The sequence below is a fragment of the Alosa alosa genome, chromosome 22, assembly GCF_017589495.1.
Source record: "Alosa alosa isolate M-15738 ecotype Scorff River chromosome 22, AALO_Geno_1.1, whole genome shotgun sequence".
Taxonomy (NCBI): domain Eukaryota; kingdom Metazoa; phylum Chordata; class Actinopteri; order Clupeiformes; family Clupeidae; genus Alosa; species Alosa alosa.
The window spans coordinates 2,812,858-2,828,931 of record NC_063210.1 but is presented as its reverse complement, the minus strand read 5'-3'; the positions used below and the strand labels follow the sequence as shown (position 1 = coordinate 2,828,931).

At 38.9% G+C, this 16,074-nt stretch overlaps 1 protein-coding gene across 5 annotated transcripts in view; it reads right to left on the bottom strand.

Moving 5' to 3' along the window:
* Positions 1 to 13,645: 13,645 nt before the first annotated feature.
* The window catches only part of ptprea (protein tyrosine phosphatase receptor type Ea), a 60,687-nt gene continuing 58,258 nt past the window's right edge, over positions 13,646 to 16,074 (bottom strand). For all 5 annotated transcript variants that reach the window (XM_048233152.1, XM_048233151.1, XM_048233153.1 and 2 more), the window contains one exon: positions 13,646 to 16,024. In XM_048233152.1, the coding sequence (XP_048089109.1) occupies positions 15,950 to 16,024 (75 nt within the window). In that variant the 3' untranslated portion in view covers positions 13,646 to 15,949. The remainder of the gene's footprint in view (positions 16,025 to 16,074) is intronic.

Sequence of the window (16,074 nt, the reverse complement as noted above, 5' to 3'; positions counted from 1 at the left end):
TTTCAGATGCTCCATTCAAACTAAGTGCTGTGATAAACGATGCACGCAAGTTGCATTACATATTAAGCGGGCCATTTCACATGTCATATAATGCAACATATATAATAAAACAGTTCAAGACACAGTCATTGTTTTCTATCTCAAGTCATCACAAAAACCCTTCATGTATATATAAACAGACTAAAAATAAGCAGTCTTAGGGACACAAAGCCACAGTCACTTTCTTCCTGATGCAGAATGAATGGAGCAGCCCAGGGAATAATACTCTCATAAGTATAACCAGGTCTTCTCCCGTCCCCTCTGTCAAGTCGAGTCCTCAAATCTCATTTGAATGTTAATTATTTTGGTCAGTTTATAAACTATGGATCAACCTCTGTGTCATAGCCTTTTTTTCTCCTCCTCCCTGTGAACCTAGAAAAAAATCCCCCCGTGAGGATTTGAATCACCTTGCCTTCCAACTTGTCTTCTGTCTCTCTTTCTTTCATTATACAACAGATGACCTATCAGATATTCTTCCTTCACACTCGCTCATTTCTTGTTGCCAGCCCATCACTGAGGAAAAAAGCATGCAGCCTCTTTTCATCCTCGTTCTGCCACTGCTTCTGTCCTCTTTTGCCCCTCTCTCTCTCCCTCTCTTCTCCAAAAGATCGCTTGCCAGTTGCTTTCTCTACTGCACCCAGTGGAACATGTAATGTCCTCAGAGCCAATGATTCGTACTTCTTTTATTGTAACTTTTTTTGTGTTTTTTTTCTCTTAAAATGAAAAACATTGCACAAAGTCACATAAATATAAGAAACTGCTGCACTGACAGCAGACCCAAGAAGAGGCACACAAAGGCCAAGCTAAAGATAAGGGGCACAATAAAAACCATGGAGCTGTTACACACTACAGTGTATACAATAAAACAGCAAAATATAGACAATCAGCAAAAACATCACTTGAAATGGTGTTGAACTCAGTTTAACACCTTGGGAATGAGATTAAATGGCAAAATAATAACATTTTTAATTAGAACACACGTCTTTCCATTCAGTTTAAAAATAATAATTCAGTTTCCCTGACTGGGACAGAAAACACTACGCTGAACAAAATGGAAAAACAGTATTTTTTTCCCCTTAGCAATTATATCAAGCAAGGAAAATGTGTTAAAAAGCAAACTTTGTATTTTTAGTAATGTGTTCCAGAGCAGTTGGGTGATGAAAACTACACAGCATCTTATATGAATGGTTTCAAATTGTGTCAAATATTTCTTGATTAAAATAAATCTCTACATGTACGTACATTTATTTCTAAGAAATATTGAGTCAGAGAGGGAGCTGTTACCATTTAATTTATAAATAACTGTTCTCTGCCACTGACTGCCACTGACTGCCCATTATGAAAGGGCACCATTCTCTGTGCTGCTTACTGGGCCATGTAGAATGGCAGAGCAAGTACAATCGAAGGCTGCAGCCTTGGACGCAGGGTCTTGAGAGAGCTCCCTTTTCTTCTAATGCCATTATCTCTGTTTCCTGATGTCTGCCAGACGTAAACACAACAAAAGTCCTCCTATACACATTATTCCTGATAATTGTAGTCAAGACTTTCAGATAAGTACACACTATGTGATGCAGAGTGTCTGCAGGAACAACCCCCTGCCTTAATGAGAGAGGGGGATGGTGAACACTGAGCATGAAGTTCTTGACACAGTGCCATAAACATTAGCCATTCCTCTCTCCATTCATTTCTGAAGCATCAATCAAGGACGCTTTCATCATTGCATACTTAAAGATGACATCCAGGAGTGGCAGCCCTATGCCATTGTCTTTGCCATGGTTATTCAGCAGCATTGTTGTTCAGTCTTATTGAGAAGGCTGTCGAGAAAAAAAAGGTCCTGTTAACAATTTGAAGGTATTTATTAAAATTCAGGCTAGCCATTTCACTTCTGTGCATAAGGGGGGAACCCTGAGAAAGATGCGGCCAAGCTGGTTAATCAAAAGTTAATTGTATTATTTTCATGCAGATGAGGGCTGAATGTACACCGGTCCCCTCTCTCTGTTATTATTATATATAAATAAATGAGGACTAGAGAGAAATGCTGTGGGACCTTCGGCTAGTAAACAATCAGGCAAAGTTTAATTTGTGGTAAACAAAGTGAAGATACTCAGGGGGGTCTCCAAAGGAGAGAGTAAGGTTAAATTAAATTTGCAAATGTACAGATAGAAGGCGTTTTGTGTTTCCTGCGTGCAATTAATGCAAACTCCTGATGAAGGAAGGTCTGGTAGCAGGGGAGAGATCTGACACACAGGCTCGGAGGGTGAACGACTGCCAAGTGGCACTCACACAGAGTAGGGACGTCCGCTTTACAGGCACTGCCTGGTCTCTTGCTCTTCATGGAATAAACAATTCAATGTGTAGATTTTAAAGGGCAGCCAAGCAAACTGTATTAAAAAATATATAGGTCTGTACAAATCTTACGTAAAATCATGCGTTGCACTGTCACATCAAATGTCTGTCTTGCAAAGAGGATATTTTAAAATAGATCACAATATTATTTTACTTATTTCACTTTAACACCAACATTAAATTGGGACAGAACTAGTGAATGGAAAACAAAACTGTAAGCAACTTTACAGTGCTTTACTATTAATAACTGTACAGTACACTTTGCCATCACTGCATTATATAATGCCTTGCCCTTTGTGAGCACTGATTATAACTCTCAGTCCCCAAAGCACAATTCTATTAGAGTGGATTGTACCTATGATGGAAGTAATGCCCATTTTCATGTTAGCCCCCTGCAGTTTTTAATTCTTCCATATGAAATTAGAATTTTTGAAAAACAATGTCTAAAGAATGCCGAGGAAAGCAGATGCCACAATTCCACAGCTCCGTCACACAGTTGTATGGTCTCTGATTGCTCAGCACTTAAAACTTAAAAGATCATGAAAATAAAGTCAATGGTCAGAAAAGTCCACTGAGCAGATGAAGTCCACACTGTTTAGACATCATTGGACGCAGGCGTTGTTGAGGACACTGTTAATCAAAGTTTTAAAATGTCAGAGGTCGCTTGCCAATGACGATACTTTAAAAGCATGGTGTCATGGCCTAACAATATGAAGAGAAGGGTCAAAGCTCCTCAAAAGTTTTAAGAATGACAGAGAAGAGCAATGTGGGCTATTTTTAGCCAGAGCATGTACTGTAAAAGTTCTCTATAGCCACAATAACAAACCACAATGTGTACCTGACTAGAGACCATGCATGCATGCTGAGTCCACCCTTATTTGGTTTAGCCTGATCAAAGGTAAAACTGCATTTTAAAAAGCCAGCTAGCAAGCACATGTGTAGGCTAACTACTGGCAACTTTAACCTTTAAACACTGTTCGTTGCTACCCCCCTTAATATACTGTTCACAGTCAAATTTGACCGGACAGTTATAACTGCTCTTAAATACCAATACCATGACAAAAAGTATAATTTAGTAGAACATATATTGTAAACAGAACCTTGTTAGAACATTAACATCTACAAAATGTGTGTGTTTGTCTCTGTGTGTGTGTGGGTGTGTGTCTTTCTGTATGTGCGTGAATGCATATGTGTGCGAACACTGGTGGTTCACATGCACAAGTGGCAACATGAACTGTGTGTGTGTGTGTGTGTGAGAGAGAGAGTGGGTGTAAATGTGTGTATTTGTATGTGTGTCTGTGTTTGTGTGTGTGTGTGTGGGTGTGAGTGTTTCTGTGTGTGCATACATGCATGTGTGTGCAAACATTGGCGGTTCACATGCACATGTGGCAACATGACAACATGAACTGACAACATGAACTCTCTGTGTGTGTGTGTGCGCGTGTGTATATGTGTGTACTGTGTACATGCGTGTGTGTGTGTGTGGGGAGTGTGTGCTTCTGTGTGTCCGTGCATGCATGTGTGTGTGTGAATATTGGTGGTTCACATAAAAGTGGCAACATGACAATATGAACTGACAACATGAACATGTGTGTGTATGTGTGTCTGTTTGTGTGTGCGTGTATGTGTGTGGGGGTGTGTTTGCTTCTGTGTGTGCATGCATGCATGTGTGGGAACATTGGTGGTAAGTTTTAGGAGTGTGTGTACGGAGATGTCTTTCATCTCCTGGATGAAAATTACTCTTTCCCATTTCATTTCCTATGGCGGTCATTTTTGACCATAAACAAAAGAAGTGTTTCTACGTTTAATAAATCACTCAAAATTCAAAGAAAGTAGTCACAATAAATTGTATGTGTTCAAAAGCCTTTTGTGAAGGATATCATAAGATCTTAAGGCAATCTGATGAAAATTGCCATATTTATGGTACAGGGAATGTGTAAATCGGTCATTTTTGACCTGAACAGTGTTAGAAGGTTAAGGACATGTTGGTCTTGTAAAAAAAAAAAAACACTCCAGTCATTGATTAACCCCTATTGGTGTTTCAATATTGGAGTAATTCAAGGTTGCCTATAGGGTGATGCATCATTTGCTTTCTATCGCATTGGTATGGTAAGATAGGCAATATGCTTATGTAAGATTGCTAATTCATTACACATTAGCTTGCTTATGTTGTAAAGCTTAATGTACAGATGTCCGCACAAAAACTATTTTCCAAAATGATTTTGAAAAATGCGTCCCACATTTGCAATCAGGTGCTACTGGTGCTTTGCCAGTCTAAACCAAACCTTGGCCATGTTGTTGTGACTGTGTAGCTATGGGAATATGGCTATGTGCTCTAGCTATCTCACAGGTAAGGACTTTGGTTGAACTTGTATACTGTTGCAAACTAACTTGAGATGAAAGCATCCAATTTAACTATGTCAGTAATGTTATGTAGCTTATCATTTAATTAAGCCTTTGCTCAGATGTATGTTATGTTGTTCACCCAGGTGACAATTGTCCTCAAAAGGCTTCATCAGATCATTTGGGGAAATACATTTCAGAAAATTGGCGGAAGCATAACCAGGCTCAAGGATAAGTGAACTTCAATCCTCCAATCACACTACTAATGTGCAGCACTGGAAATGTAGTGAGACGATGGCAGGGTGTACACACCCGAAGAAGAGAGCATGGGTCCCTGGATCCTGCTGCCTTTGGCTATCTCCAAAAGGTCGCCCTTGAAAAGATGCTTCTACATACAGGACAACTCGGGAGTCTTCACGCTGCGTACAGCAAACCGCAAAGAGGAAGAAGCTCTTGACGGAGAGTTTTAAGGCTCGCCTTTGTGTGGCAGCATTGGACCATAACTCAAATGTGGACAGATACGTCAAGGACAAAGCATGGTCACAATCACAAACAGCATAAAAAATAATATTCCAAAAGGTGCACAGTAGCTTGTAATCACACCAAGAAAGATGGACAAAGACTAAAGCTTCTTAAGAAGGGACATGGTGTCTGGTCTAATCTGCAAGTCTGTATCCATCCGAGCACTGCAACAGTTGGAGACTGGAGTCACACTGGTCCACACAAAGGTGCCCAAAACCAGAGAGGGCTCACTCAGTGGCAAAACATCTGAGCATATTTGCATCTTCAATTCCCCTGAAAAATATAAATGAAAATAAACGTCAACATAGCACATGCCACATACATAATACTACAAATATTGTGGAAAGTACCACAACAGACAAATGAGACTCAAACATACTGTTATAAGTATTTTAAAGTTTATTTAAAACCAAAAGTTTAAGTAGTATTCAAAGCCATGGTGATGGAAATGCAGTCCTGATAGGGGTCACCACAGTAAACTGTCTAAGTAAGTATAGTATACTGTCTAAGTAAGTATAGTATAGACCAAATTTCCCTCACGGGATCAAAAGAGTACCGTCTCTGCATTTATCACAATCCGTGAATTATTAAAACACACTCAGCACACAGTGAACACACAGTGAGGTGAAGCACACACTAATCCCAGCGCAGCGAGCTGCCTGCTACAGCGGCACTCAGGGAGCAGTAAGGGGTTAGGTGCCTTGCTCAAGGGCACTTCAGACATTCCTACTGGTTGGGGATCGAACCGGCAACCCTCCAGTTACAAGCCCAATTTGTCTGGCCCACCTCTGGGCCACTACCTCGCCTCAGGGTTGCCTCAGTGTTGGCCCACTTCTGGCTTGGTCACTGATAACTGACACAAAGAATTTGCTCTGGCCCAGGTGTGGCCCACACACAGTAAAATGACTCTTATTGTTTCTCTTGGCCCAGTTATGGCCCACACACAGTAAAATGACTGTTGTTGTTTCTCTTGGCCCAGGTGTGGCCCACACACAGTAAAATGACTCATAGTTTCTCTTGGCCCAGTTATGGCCCACACACAGTAAAATGACTTATTGAGTGTTGGCTGAGTGTCGGCTTGGTCCCCGGGCCTGTACTGGCCCACACACTATAAAACTGATCTGACTGAGTGTTGGCTGAATGTCGGCTGGGTCCCCGGGCCACATGTGGCCCATTAACTACCAAAAGTACTTGAAAATAAACAGAAATCCAGAACTAGTAATTAAAAGCACAAGCTAATTTTATTAACAAGTTTAACAAACACAACCTTGCAAATAAAACAAACATTTTAAAATTATACAAGCTTTTACATATACACTTTAGAAATTACACCAGTTAAAATATACAAGCTACTTTTATCTAAAAAAAATCTACATCTTTCATTAAAAATAAACGTTTTAAAATGATATAATGATTCAAAGAAATAAATTATTCTAAATTAACATAGTTAAACATTTACAGAAATATTCTGTCTCTCTCTCTCACTCACATACACACACTTTTCTCTAAAAGAGTTATTCCAGTTATTACACACACACACACACACACACACAGACACACACTCTCTCAAAGTATTTTTCAACAGCAGCAACCTTTGCCACCTGCCTTCTCTTTCTGTTGCCGCTTCATTGTTGCCTCCACCTGTTTCAGCAGCACTAGCAGTCGGGGGGTGTCTCCAAACTGCATTAAGGTATAAAAGAACATATATTACAAGATCATTATGAGGTCTAAAGCAAGATTTTAACATGTCATTTGTCAGAGAAGTTCTATTTGTCCACTGAAATATACTTACTGATAGCCACCTCAGCTCTCTCAGTTGGGGGTTGGTCAAAGAGTTCTTTCCATCCATCCTTCTAAATTTGAAATGCATGGACAGCATGTCATCTTAGAAGGGGGAAAAACTGTCTGACAAAATATTACTAAAGTCCAGTTTTGCGACTCTGCAGCTGTCTTGGTAACACCTCCCTGGTAGTTATTTTGGGTAAACAAGACATTGTGTGGTTGTTAAATGATTATTTATTACCAATGACAATTACCAAGAGCAATAGATATTTTTCAACACATATACACACCTGAAGCACAAGAGCCTTGTGGGTGCTCCAGTTGGCCATGTAGTCAACAGCGCATTCCCCACTCCTGTTCTTTTCCGACATAATGGAGGTGGCAAACCAAAAGCATCTTAAAATGAAACATAAAAAACACAGGCCTAGATGAAAGCTGATTCCTATTATTTGGCTCATCTAAACAAAAATGTATTACATATTCTATTAAATCAATGTACAACTTACCAAGAACTCTTCATGTCTCCTGTTTTACCAACATTCAATGGTTCACAAATGTAGCCTTCATCCAAAGGATTGCAGGTCTCTGGTCAGTGTTGCCTGGATTCAGAGGTGTACATTTAAATTAGTTACAGTCACAATTAGTAGGCTAATGAAGGTATAGGCCTAGTAAGTGTTCAAAATGATTAACCCCAAACCCCCAGTACAAAACACAATGACCTTAAAATATGCCTACTGATTTTTATCAGCTTTACATGACCAGGACAGGACCCACCCTGCTACCAGGCAGGAGATCGCTCTCTCTCTCTCACACACACACACACACACACACACACACACACACACACGATAAAGTCTAAGAAGCATAAGAAAGATTCCCAATTACCAATCGCTAGCTAGCCTCTTCCAAGTCATGCAATGGTGGTTAATTGTTAAGCTGTATATTTCTGAAATAATAAGATCACAATTAACCACAGAATTGTGACCACCACCAATTATGACCAAGTCATAACCGCTATCGTAACTCCCCCTATTTCCACCGGTCCCGTATTTCCACCGTCTTGCGTGTATGTGTCACTTAATATCCATTTCTATACAAACCAAGACAGCGGACTCCTATAGAAACGCAACCACGCACAACATAGGTGTATCTAAATTAGCTATGTACCAAAAATGACATTTTACCGTGACTCGAGGAGCTGTAAACAGTGTTGTAAGGCTGCGTGTGTCACAACCGCTTGGAGCTCCAGTGGAATTTTAATTTCACGACGAGAATTCTCGGTCTAACCGTTAATGTGCCGTTGAAACGGTGTAAATAGGCGACCCATCAGGCCAGCACTATAACGAGCGTGGTAAACAAAATCGGATATTTCAGGCAGTAAATGCTCCCGTTAGGAACCAAACCAGATTTTGTTCAAATCTACACAACTATGGCTACTGAAAAATGTAAGGTTCATTTAGTAAATATTATTTTGAAGTGTTAAAAAACATCGTTGTTTTAGAATTTCTGAACAAAAGTGGTGATAATTGGGGGTGTTACGATAGCTTCATTCTTCGTCATCGTCAATCAGGAGGTTAGCTTGAAACACCCATTCTTGTTAATGCTAGTTGCTTAAACTATATCTGCTGCGATAATACGTACACTCATAATAATTTAAATGCAATAACAGGTAAAGGTAAAGTTATGTTACTTACCACAGCCAGTGTCCAAAACGAGACAGTTTCGCGCCGTCCTGGTTTCAAACTGAACGGTTGCTCTGTTTATGGCTCTTCCACAGATAATGGGCCGATAGTCACTTTACAGAATTGGGCCATACACGTTTAGTGTCCGTCTGCAGCTAAATGTTTCATTTTTGCCGCCAACAGCAGTGATACTGATCAGTGCTCGTTCCTGAAGTATCGGCCCACACACTGTATGAAATCCGTCTGCCGAAATTGCTTCGAACACTGGCTGTAGCCCGTCAAACCACAATCGGGCCAAATAAGAAACAGAGTAACCAGCCCAACTAGGCTACTGCTTGTCAGTATCGGCCCATTCAAGGGGACAGTGCCTCAGCCGACTTGAAACTCCGCCGACAGTGGCAGCACTCAGCCAGAATCGGGCCGACTGTGTTTACTGTGCTTCAGCCGACTCGGACCTCAGCCGACATTGCCAGCACTCAGCCAGAATCGGGCCGACTATGCTTGCTATCTGTAACAGTAGGCCACGACTGCCCCCCCAACTGAAAAATGTTTTGTTTGATATTATGCCACCTTCAACTAAAACTTTATTTTCTCAATACATTCTCAACTAAATGTAGTTCATGTAACTTGACCCCATCGTCATTGGCCTGTGGCAAGCTAGCAATATCTCACGCTTGCTAATGATGAGGCTACTTATCAGTCAAATAGTGACTATACAATATGATGTCAACTTAAATCAGTTACTTGGCAAAAGTCGTTTATTTTCACCGATGTTGCAACGCATTATTCTGTTATTTTTATATGGTAATCTAAGTTATCGTCAACTCAGGGTAGAATAATGTTAACTAATGTTACCTGCTGTTATGGGCCATTCCAAGGTCTCAGTATAGGCAGTCTTTCTTACTTTCTTTGTAGTCTTCCTGGGTTGATTGTCAACTAACCAACCTTGTGACGTAATCAACAATGCAAAAGCAATATTCATGGGTTTCATCAGGTCCCTTTCCACAGGTGTATAAAATCAAGCGCCTAGATTATGAATGCAGACTGCATGGTGCTTGATTATTACACCTGTGAAAGGGACCTGATGAAACCCATGAATAGCGGTGAGCCAGAACAAAAGCTAAACTTTTTACAGCCAATCTTTTTACAGTATTTCCCCCCTCAAAACAACTCCACCATAGCCTACTTAACCTTCTACAATACGCAAAATCAAGCTGCTTCATGTCCATTTTATGACACCAAGAACCTTAACCAAAAATGCACCAATCTCGAATAAATTGTCTCTTAGTTTCTACTTCCACCCCTGTCTTCATTTATCTGTATTCCTTGCTAACATCTTCCCATGCGTGGTCATCATGAGGGAGTTAGCAGCAGGAGAAATGCCAGACAAGGAGGGCTGACTTAAGAAGTTTGTTAGCAGAACACACACCAAATTCTTCCTTTGCTCCTGCTCCTTATGCTTTACTGTTCCCGATTTATACTTTTTAAATGTTTTCGGAATACAACAGTCACAGACACTAGCTAAGGAACTGACTCGGCAAACACACTGGAAACAGTCTACTACATTGCTAACATTAAATGTTGTATAAAATCACATCTGTGGCAGTGTTGCAAGAGCCTTTGGACACATAACACACCATTACCACAGACATAACTGTCTATGAAATTTGCAGCTTTGAACATATAGCCTACAACCGGAAAGTTTTCAGACCCTTTCAAGTTTTCCACATTTTGTCTCATAGTTGAGTGAAAACCAAGCCACGAGTTTGAGAGAATTTTCCATTGACCTGCAAGACAGGATTGTGTCAAGACACAGCTCGGGGAAGGGTACAATTGTATTTCTGCAGCATTGAAAGTACTCAAGAGCACGGTAGCCAACAGTCTTCCTAGATCTGGCCGCTCAGCCAATCCAGGACAGAGGGCCTTGGTCAGACAGGTAACCATGAGAATGAGATCCAGAGTTCCTTGGGAGAACCCTTACAGAACCCTTACAGAATCAGGTGTAGGCCTACTTTGGAGTGGGTAAGACTGTTTTTAGTGGCAGGCTAACACTGACTTGCGTTAGCCTAGCAACTGCGAACTCTGGGATGAAGCGTGTTGAAAACAGTCTCCACTGATAAATCCCAGTCTCCACTGATAAAACCCTGAACCACCCCTTTTAGCATTATAAAGCTAACGTTAACTACATAAAAGTTATGTGCAATACACTGACACTTCAAATAGCCCAGGCTACTTTGGACTGAAACAAACGACAATTCTGACTGCAAGGTCCCAAATTGAAGCAAATGATATTGGTCCCGAATTTAAGGACGTTTCTATGGAGCCCAGGAGCTATCATTGCAAGATTTTTTTGTATATTGAGAGAATGTGCGCAACTTTTACTTAATAGTGCACTCATTTTACTGAATTGTGCTCTCAAATTAGTAAATTGTGCACACATTTTACTAAATTGCATGCTAAAAAACTAAAATGAAAGCACAATTTACTAAAATGGGCACACCATTTAGTAAAACATGTGCATGATTTAGTAAAATGTGCACATGATTTAGTAAATTTGTGGTCACAACTTCAAATGTGTGCATGATTTACTAAATTGATAGTACAATTTAGTAAAATGAGTGCATTATTTAGCAAACCGTGTACACCATTTAGTAAAATGAGCGCACAATTTAGTAAAATGAGTTACACTACACTAAATTCCAAAATCCTCTTTCACCTGAATTTTTAGGCAAGACATTGCTGCTTGTCATTATGCTAGTTTGTACCTATTCTGTTAATACTGAAGAAAGAATGTTCTTTAGTATTATTTTCAAACATATCCTTGTCTTAAACTAGTAGCCCTACATATCATGTATATTTTTCAAACTCTTGTTAATGAAATGCAGAATGCAGATATCACATTTTCACAAAATTTCACAAAATGCTCATATGAACATATGGGGTTTATGTGCCATGGTTGTACAATACTATGGTGAAGTGAACTGGCATGTAGGGTGTGCATAATCACAGCACAGTGGTTGTTCATCAGCAGGGCTACCGATCTATGACATCATCTCCTTTTCCTAAATTGTACAATTTACTCTTTTGTCATGTATAATTGTGAAAAACTATACTAGTTTAACAGTCTTTGTAGCATAATAACTCTAAACAGGGATGGGCAGATATATACAGTATATTTAAAATACATACTGTATTTCAAATACAAAATAGTATTTTGTCATTTGTTTTTTATGGGTTGAAGAAAATGGCTTTGTATTTTGTATCCAAATACTTTATAGATGTGTATTGTAGTTTAAAAATATTGCCAAATATTTTGTTAAAACTAATACTTTTGGTGATGTGATGACATACCGGTATTATAAGTGCAAAACAATGAATGTATCCTCCGACTGTCTGGTACTGAGTAATTTGCTCACTTTTGTGATCAAAATATTGAGATTCAGAAAGATGATCCAGTGCAAGATGAGTAACGCGTAAGCGGCTCAATACACCCCCTCTCTCACACCAACTTCAAGTTTCTTGAGAACTTTAACCATCAGTTTCTTGAGAACTTTAACCATCAGTTTCTTGAGAACTTTAATCAGCGGATCACATTTAGCACTTTCACTTTAAGCCCACATTCTGTGTGCAGATGTTTGCAGAATGTTTGCCGATTTATAGCATGTCTTGTGGGCAGAGAAAAGCTGTTGCTCTCAAACACTGCCCACTTTATCAACAGAGTCAGTGTAGTGATGAAGGAATAGGTTATCAGTAGACTTAAATAGAAGGTTTACAAAGTTATTTCATGCTCCCTTTGACGAGTATTTTTAGTATTTTCAAAATACAAAAATACAGTATGTTATTTGGATACATTGAGTGGCGACTGTGTTTTGTAGTTTATTTTTATTTAAAATGAGGGTATATGATATTTTATTTGAAAATACATTTTGATGTATTTTGTTCATCCCTGACTCTAAAGTAGTTTTGGTTGTAGCAGAAACTGATAACTGATCATGTTTACAGTGATGATAAAGTAGCTCATTCATTAATGTTTAATGATACTAATAAAGATACAATAAAAAAAAAACTTGCTGGTTTATATGAAATAAAAATGTGCTATGGCCATAGACCTTTAACTTTCCTTGAAAAGATTCTGGTGAGCACAAAGCACAGCAGTGACATCTAGTGATCTTTGCGTGTAAGATTCACCATGAACACTTGAAATATAAAAAGTGACGTCCCCAGAAGTAAGTATAAACAGTAGTAAATATGCATTGCACTCTAATGTGAGTGATAGTGCTGCTACATTGCACATATCTGTACATATTGTTAATACATTGTTTATATTACATAGCCATATTTATTCTGCTCTTATAAGGTAACTGCTAATACACTGCACATATTTAACTTTAATTAATTACTCCTTCTGTAAATCAACTGTATACTACTGTCTACACTGCATCTGTATATGCACCACCTGCCTTTACACATTGCACTTTTCTGCTTTTTTTGCACTTCTCATTAGACTCAAACTGCATTTTGTTGTCCTTGTACTTGCACTCTGCACAATGACAATAAAGTTGAATCTAATCTAATCTAATAGTGGTAACTTGCTGGACCACAACCCTGGCTATGCACACGGAAAACGTTTGTTTGTGCACAGCAAAACAGCTCATCTCTCCCTCACACTATTAATTCGCTCCCTTGCCAGGGTAATCTGTAACCTTTGGCCCTATTCAGAGGCCCTATCATTTCTTACTTGCTAACTGAGTGTTGCCATGGGACATTTGTGCAGTAGACATAGGCTACTACAATTACACATACTGTACATACACATCTCTGCATTGTAACAGCTATTTTTAGAATTAATGTGTGAATCTGGAAAATGCTATTCATTCATGCACTATAGGCTACTTTAATCATGACAAATTATACACCCAGAGGACAACTGGTCAGGATTTTTTCAACTGTATTTAATATTGAAAACTGCATTTACAAAGACACTAACTCCAGTATGACATGACAAAATCAGGAAATGGTATAGCTTATGTTGCCATACCCTTAAATAGTCATGATTAGCACAAGCCTGGGGTTGGCACCCACAACACAGTTTGACAAATTGAATGAGGAAAGGCATACACTGAGGAGAGACATCTGGCTGGCAAGCTACCAAATCAACTCCATGAATCTCACAAATGCTGAGCACAATGTTCAAGAAATGTTTCTACAGTTATATAACAGCAACACAATGCAGGACTGAGGTCAGCCAGAGACCACCAAGGAAGCAGCATTTCAGTCAAATCAGGAAGCGAAAACTCATTTTGGAGAATAGATCATACTGGTTTTCGTTCCTAGTTCCGCTGAAAGTTCCTAGTTCAGCTTCAACCTGTGAGTGGATTAACCCTTGGCTTGGAGATGACCATTGTGGATTAACCCTTGGCTTGGAGACGACCATTGTTTGATATGCCATTTAGCTGGTGTGTTTAGATCAACACAGATCTCTTTTAATGCTTTATGAGTTATCACTGCAAATCCCTTGTTTTAACACAAGGTAAGGAGCATATTTCACAATTTATCAAAGTGAGCAGATCAAAGAAAAGAAAAGGAAGAATGAAAATGGCTGCCATGAGGTTTTGTTCAGGACCTTTAAAAAATGTTGAGGTTGATCTGGGCAGAGCACAGAATGTGAATATAGTGTTGTGCATCAACAGTAGGCTATATTGCAAGCCAATCACATCTGAGACAAAAGTACAAAACTCCTTACTGTGCTTCTTCCTTTGTTTGGTTTGCCCTGCTTAAAGCATTATTCTTTAGCCAATGACTATGAACCAGTATTCCTTTTCACTGGTATTCCATTAATAATCGTTTCTATATCTACATGACTAAATATGGCATTTTTCTCCTCAAACACATGGATAAAACTTTTGGATAGCAAATAGTTTCCTCCCTGCATATATGTTCAGTGGTAAGTTCAACCTTTCATATTGTACATTTGTGCATAAGCATCAACTGACATTGAGGCAGTTCAAATGAATGAATACCATGTCCATCTGTGAGCACTTACTGGCCCCAATATGGATCATAGCGAGATTTAAATGCCTTGTACTTAATCCTATCCTGCATAAATACAATTTTATGTTATTTTACGAGTAAGAGGCTATTGTTGAAAATATATTTCTCATCTAGAGAATATGGCACTGTTTCATGCAAACAGAAAAGCAGCATAAAAGCAGTGGTGGAATTCCAAAATATATATATTTCTATTTACTGTATGTGTGCCGTTTCAGACAGCACCACTACTATGATATAATACTAGTATTAGGGTGGAAGTATGTACAGATGCAGACTCCTTTTTTCAACTGCTGTAACTCCTTGGCAATTCTGCAGGACAATCTTCGGTGGTCAGTGTGCTTAAAAACATGTGCTGCTATTTTTTTTTTTTTAGCATTTTGAACATCAGATGTCAGGGACAGAGGATTCTGCAAGGCGTGGCAGACTCCCTCCAACGTGGTGTTTGTATGGCTATAACTAGTGTGCCCTCTTCAGAACAAAAACAGAGGCAACCTCACAGCTTGGAAACAAGCATTAATACTGATGAGATTTATATATATGCAGTATATAAGAGTTTTATTCTTAGTAGTTCAGCTTCACACCTCTTCATGTATTTCTGATGTCTCTGAGGAAGGGTTTGGCCTTTAACAAAAGCAACCATGGGATTGTTTTTTCCACCTACCAAAACACAGTCTCTCTCTCAATGAGAGATATCAATCAGTGTCATGAAGTATAAGACCTTACTTACATTTGCATAAATACATCAGAGAACATTCACATAAAGGTTTTTTTGTCTTTAAAGGTTGGCGATGGACGGCTGAAAACAGTATATAAATACATTTACAATAACTACTGCTTTACAAATATTACATGGAATGATCAGTAAAATGCTTAGTTGGTATGATGCAGATTAAAAAAAAAAGAAACAAACGTAATAAACAAGAGAACAATATTTTACAACAAAATGAACAGTAACCAGAGCGAGACAAAAATATGGAAAACAAAATAAAATTTAAATAATGTAAAAAATTGGCTGAGTAGCTCTAGTATATGACAATATATTACAGCTAGGTATGATGTTTTAGTTACAATGAGAACAAGTGCATAGCAAAATAGAAGACAATTTAATTCAGTGATGAGGTACAAACTCCTCACCACCTGATATCAAAAACAACACAGAACAACTGTTTAAGGCAGATCATTTCTCATTTGAAATTGGCATAGTCTGAGAAGATGTCAACAAAATCCTGTACCACTCTGTAGCAGAAGTCATACTGTTCCTGCAAATAAACATGGACAAAAATAATGAGAATCAGTTCCTTTCCCTAAA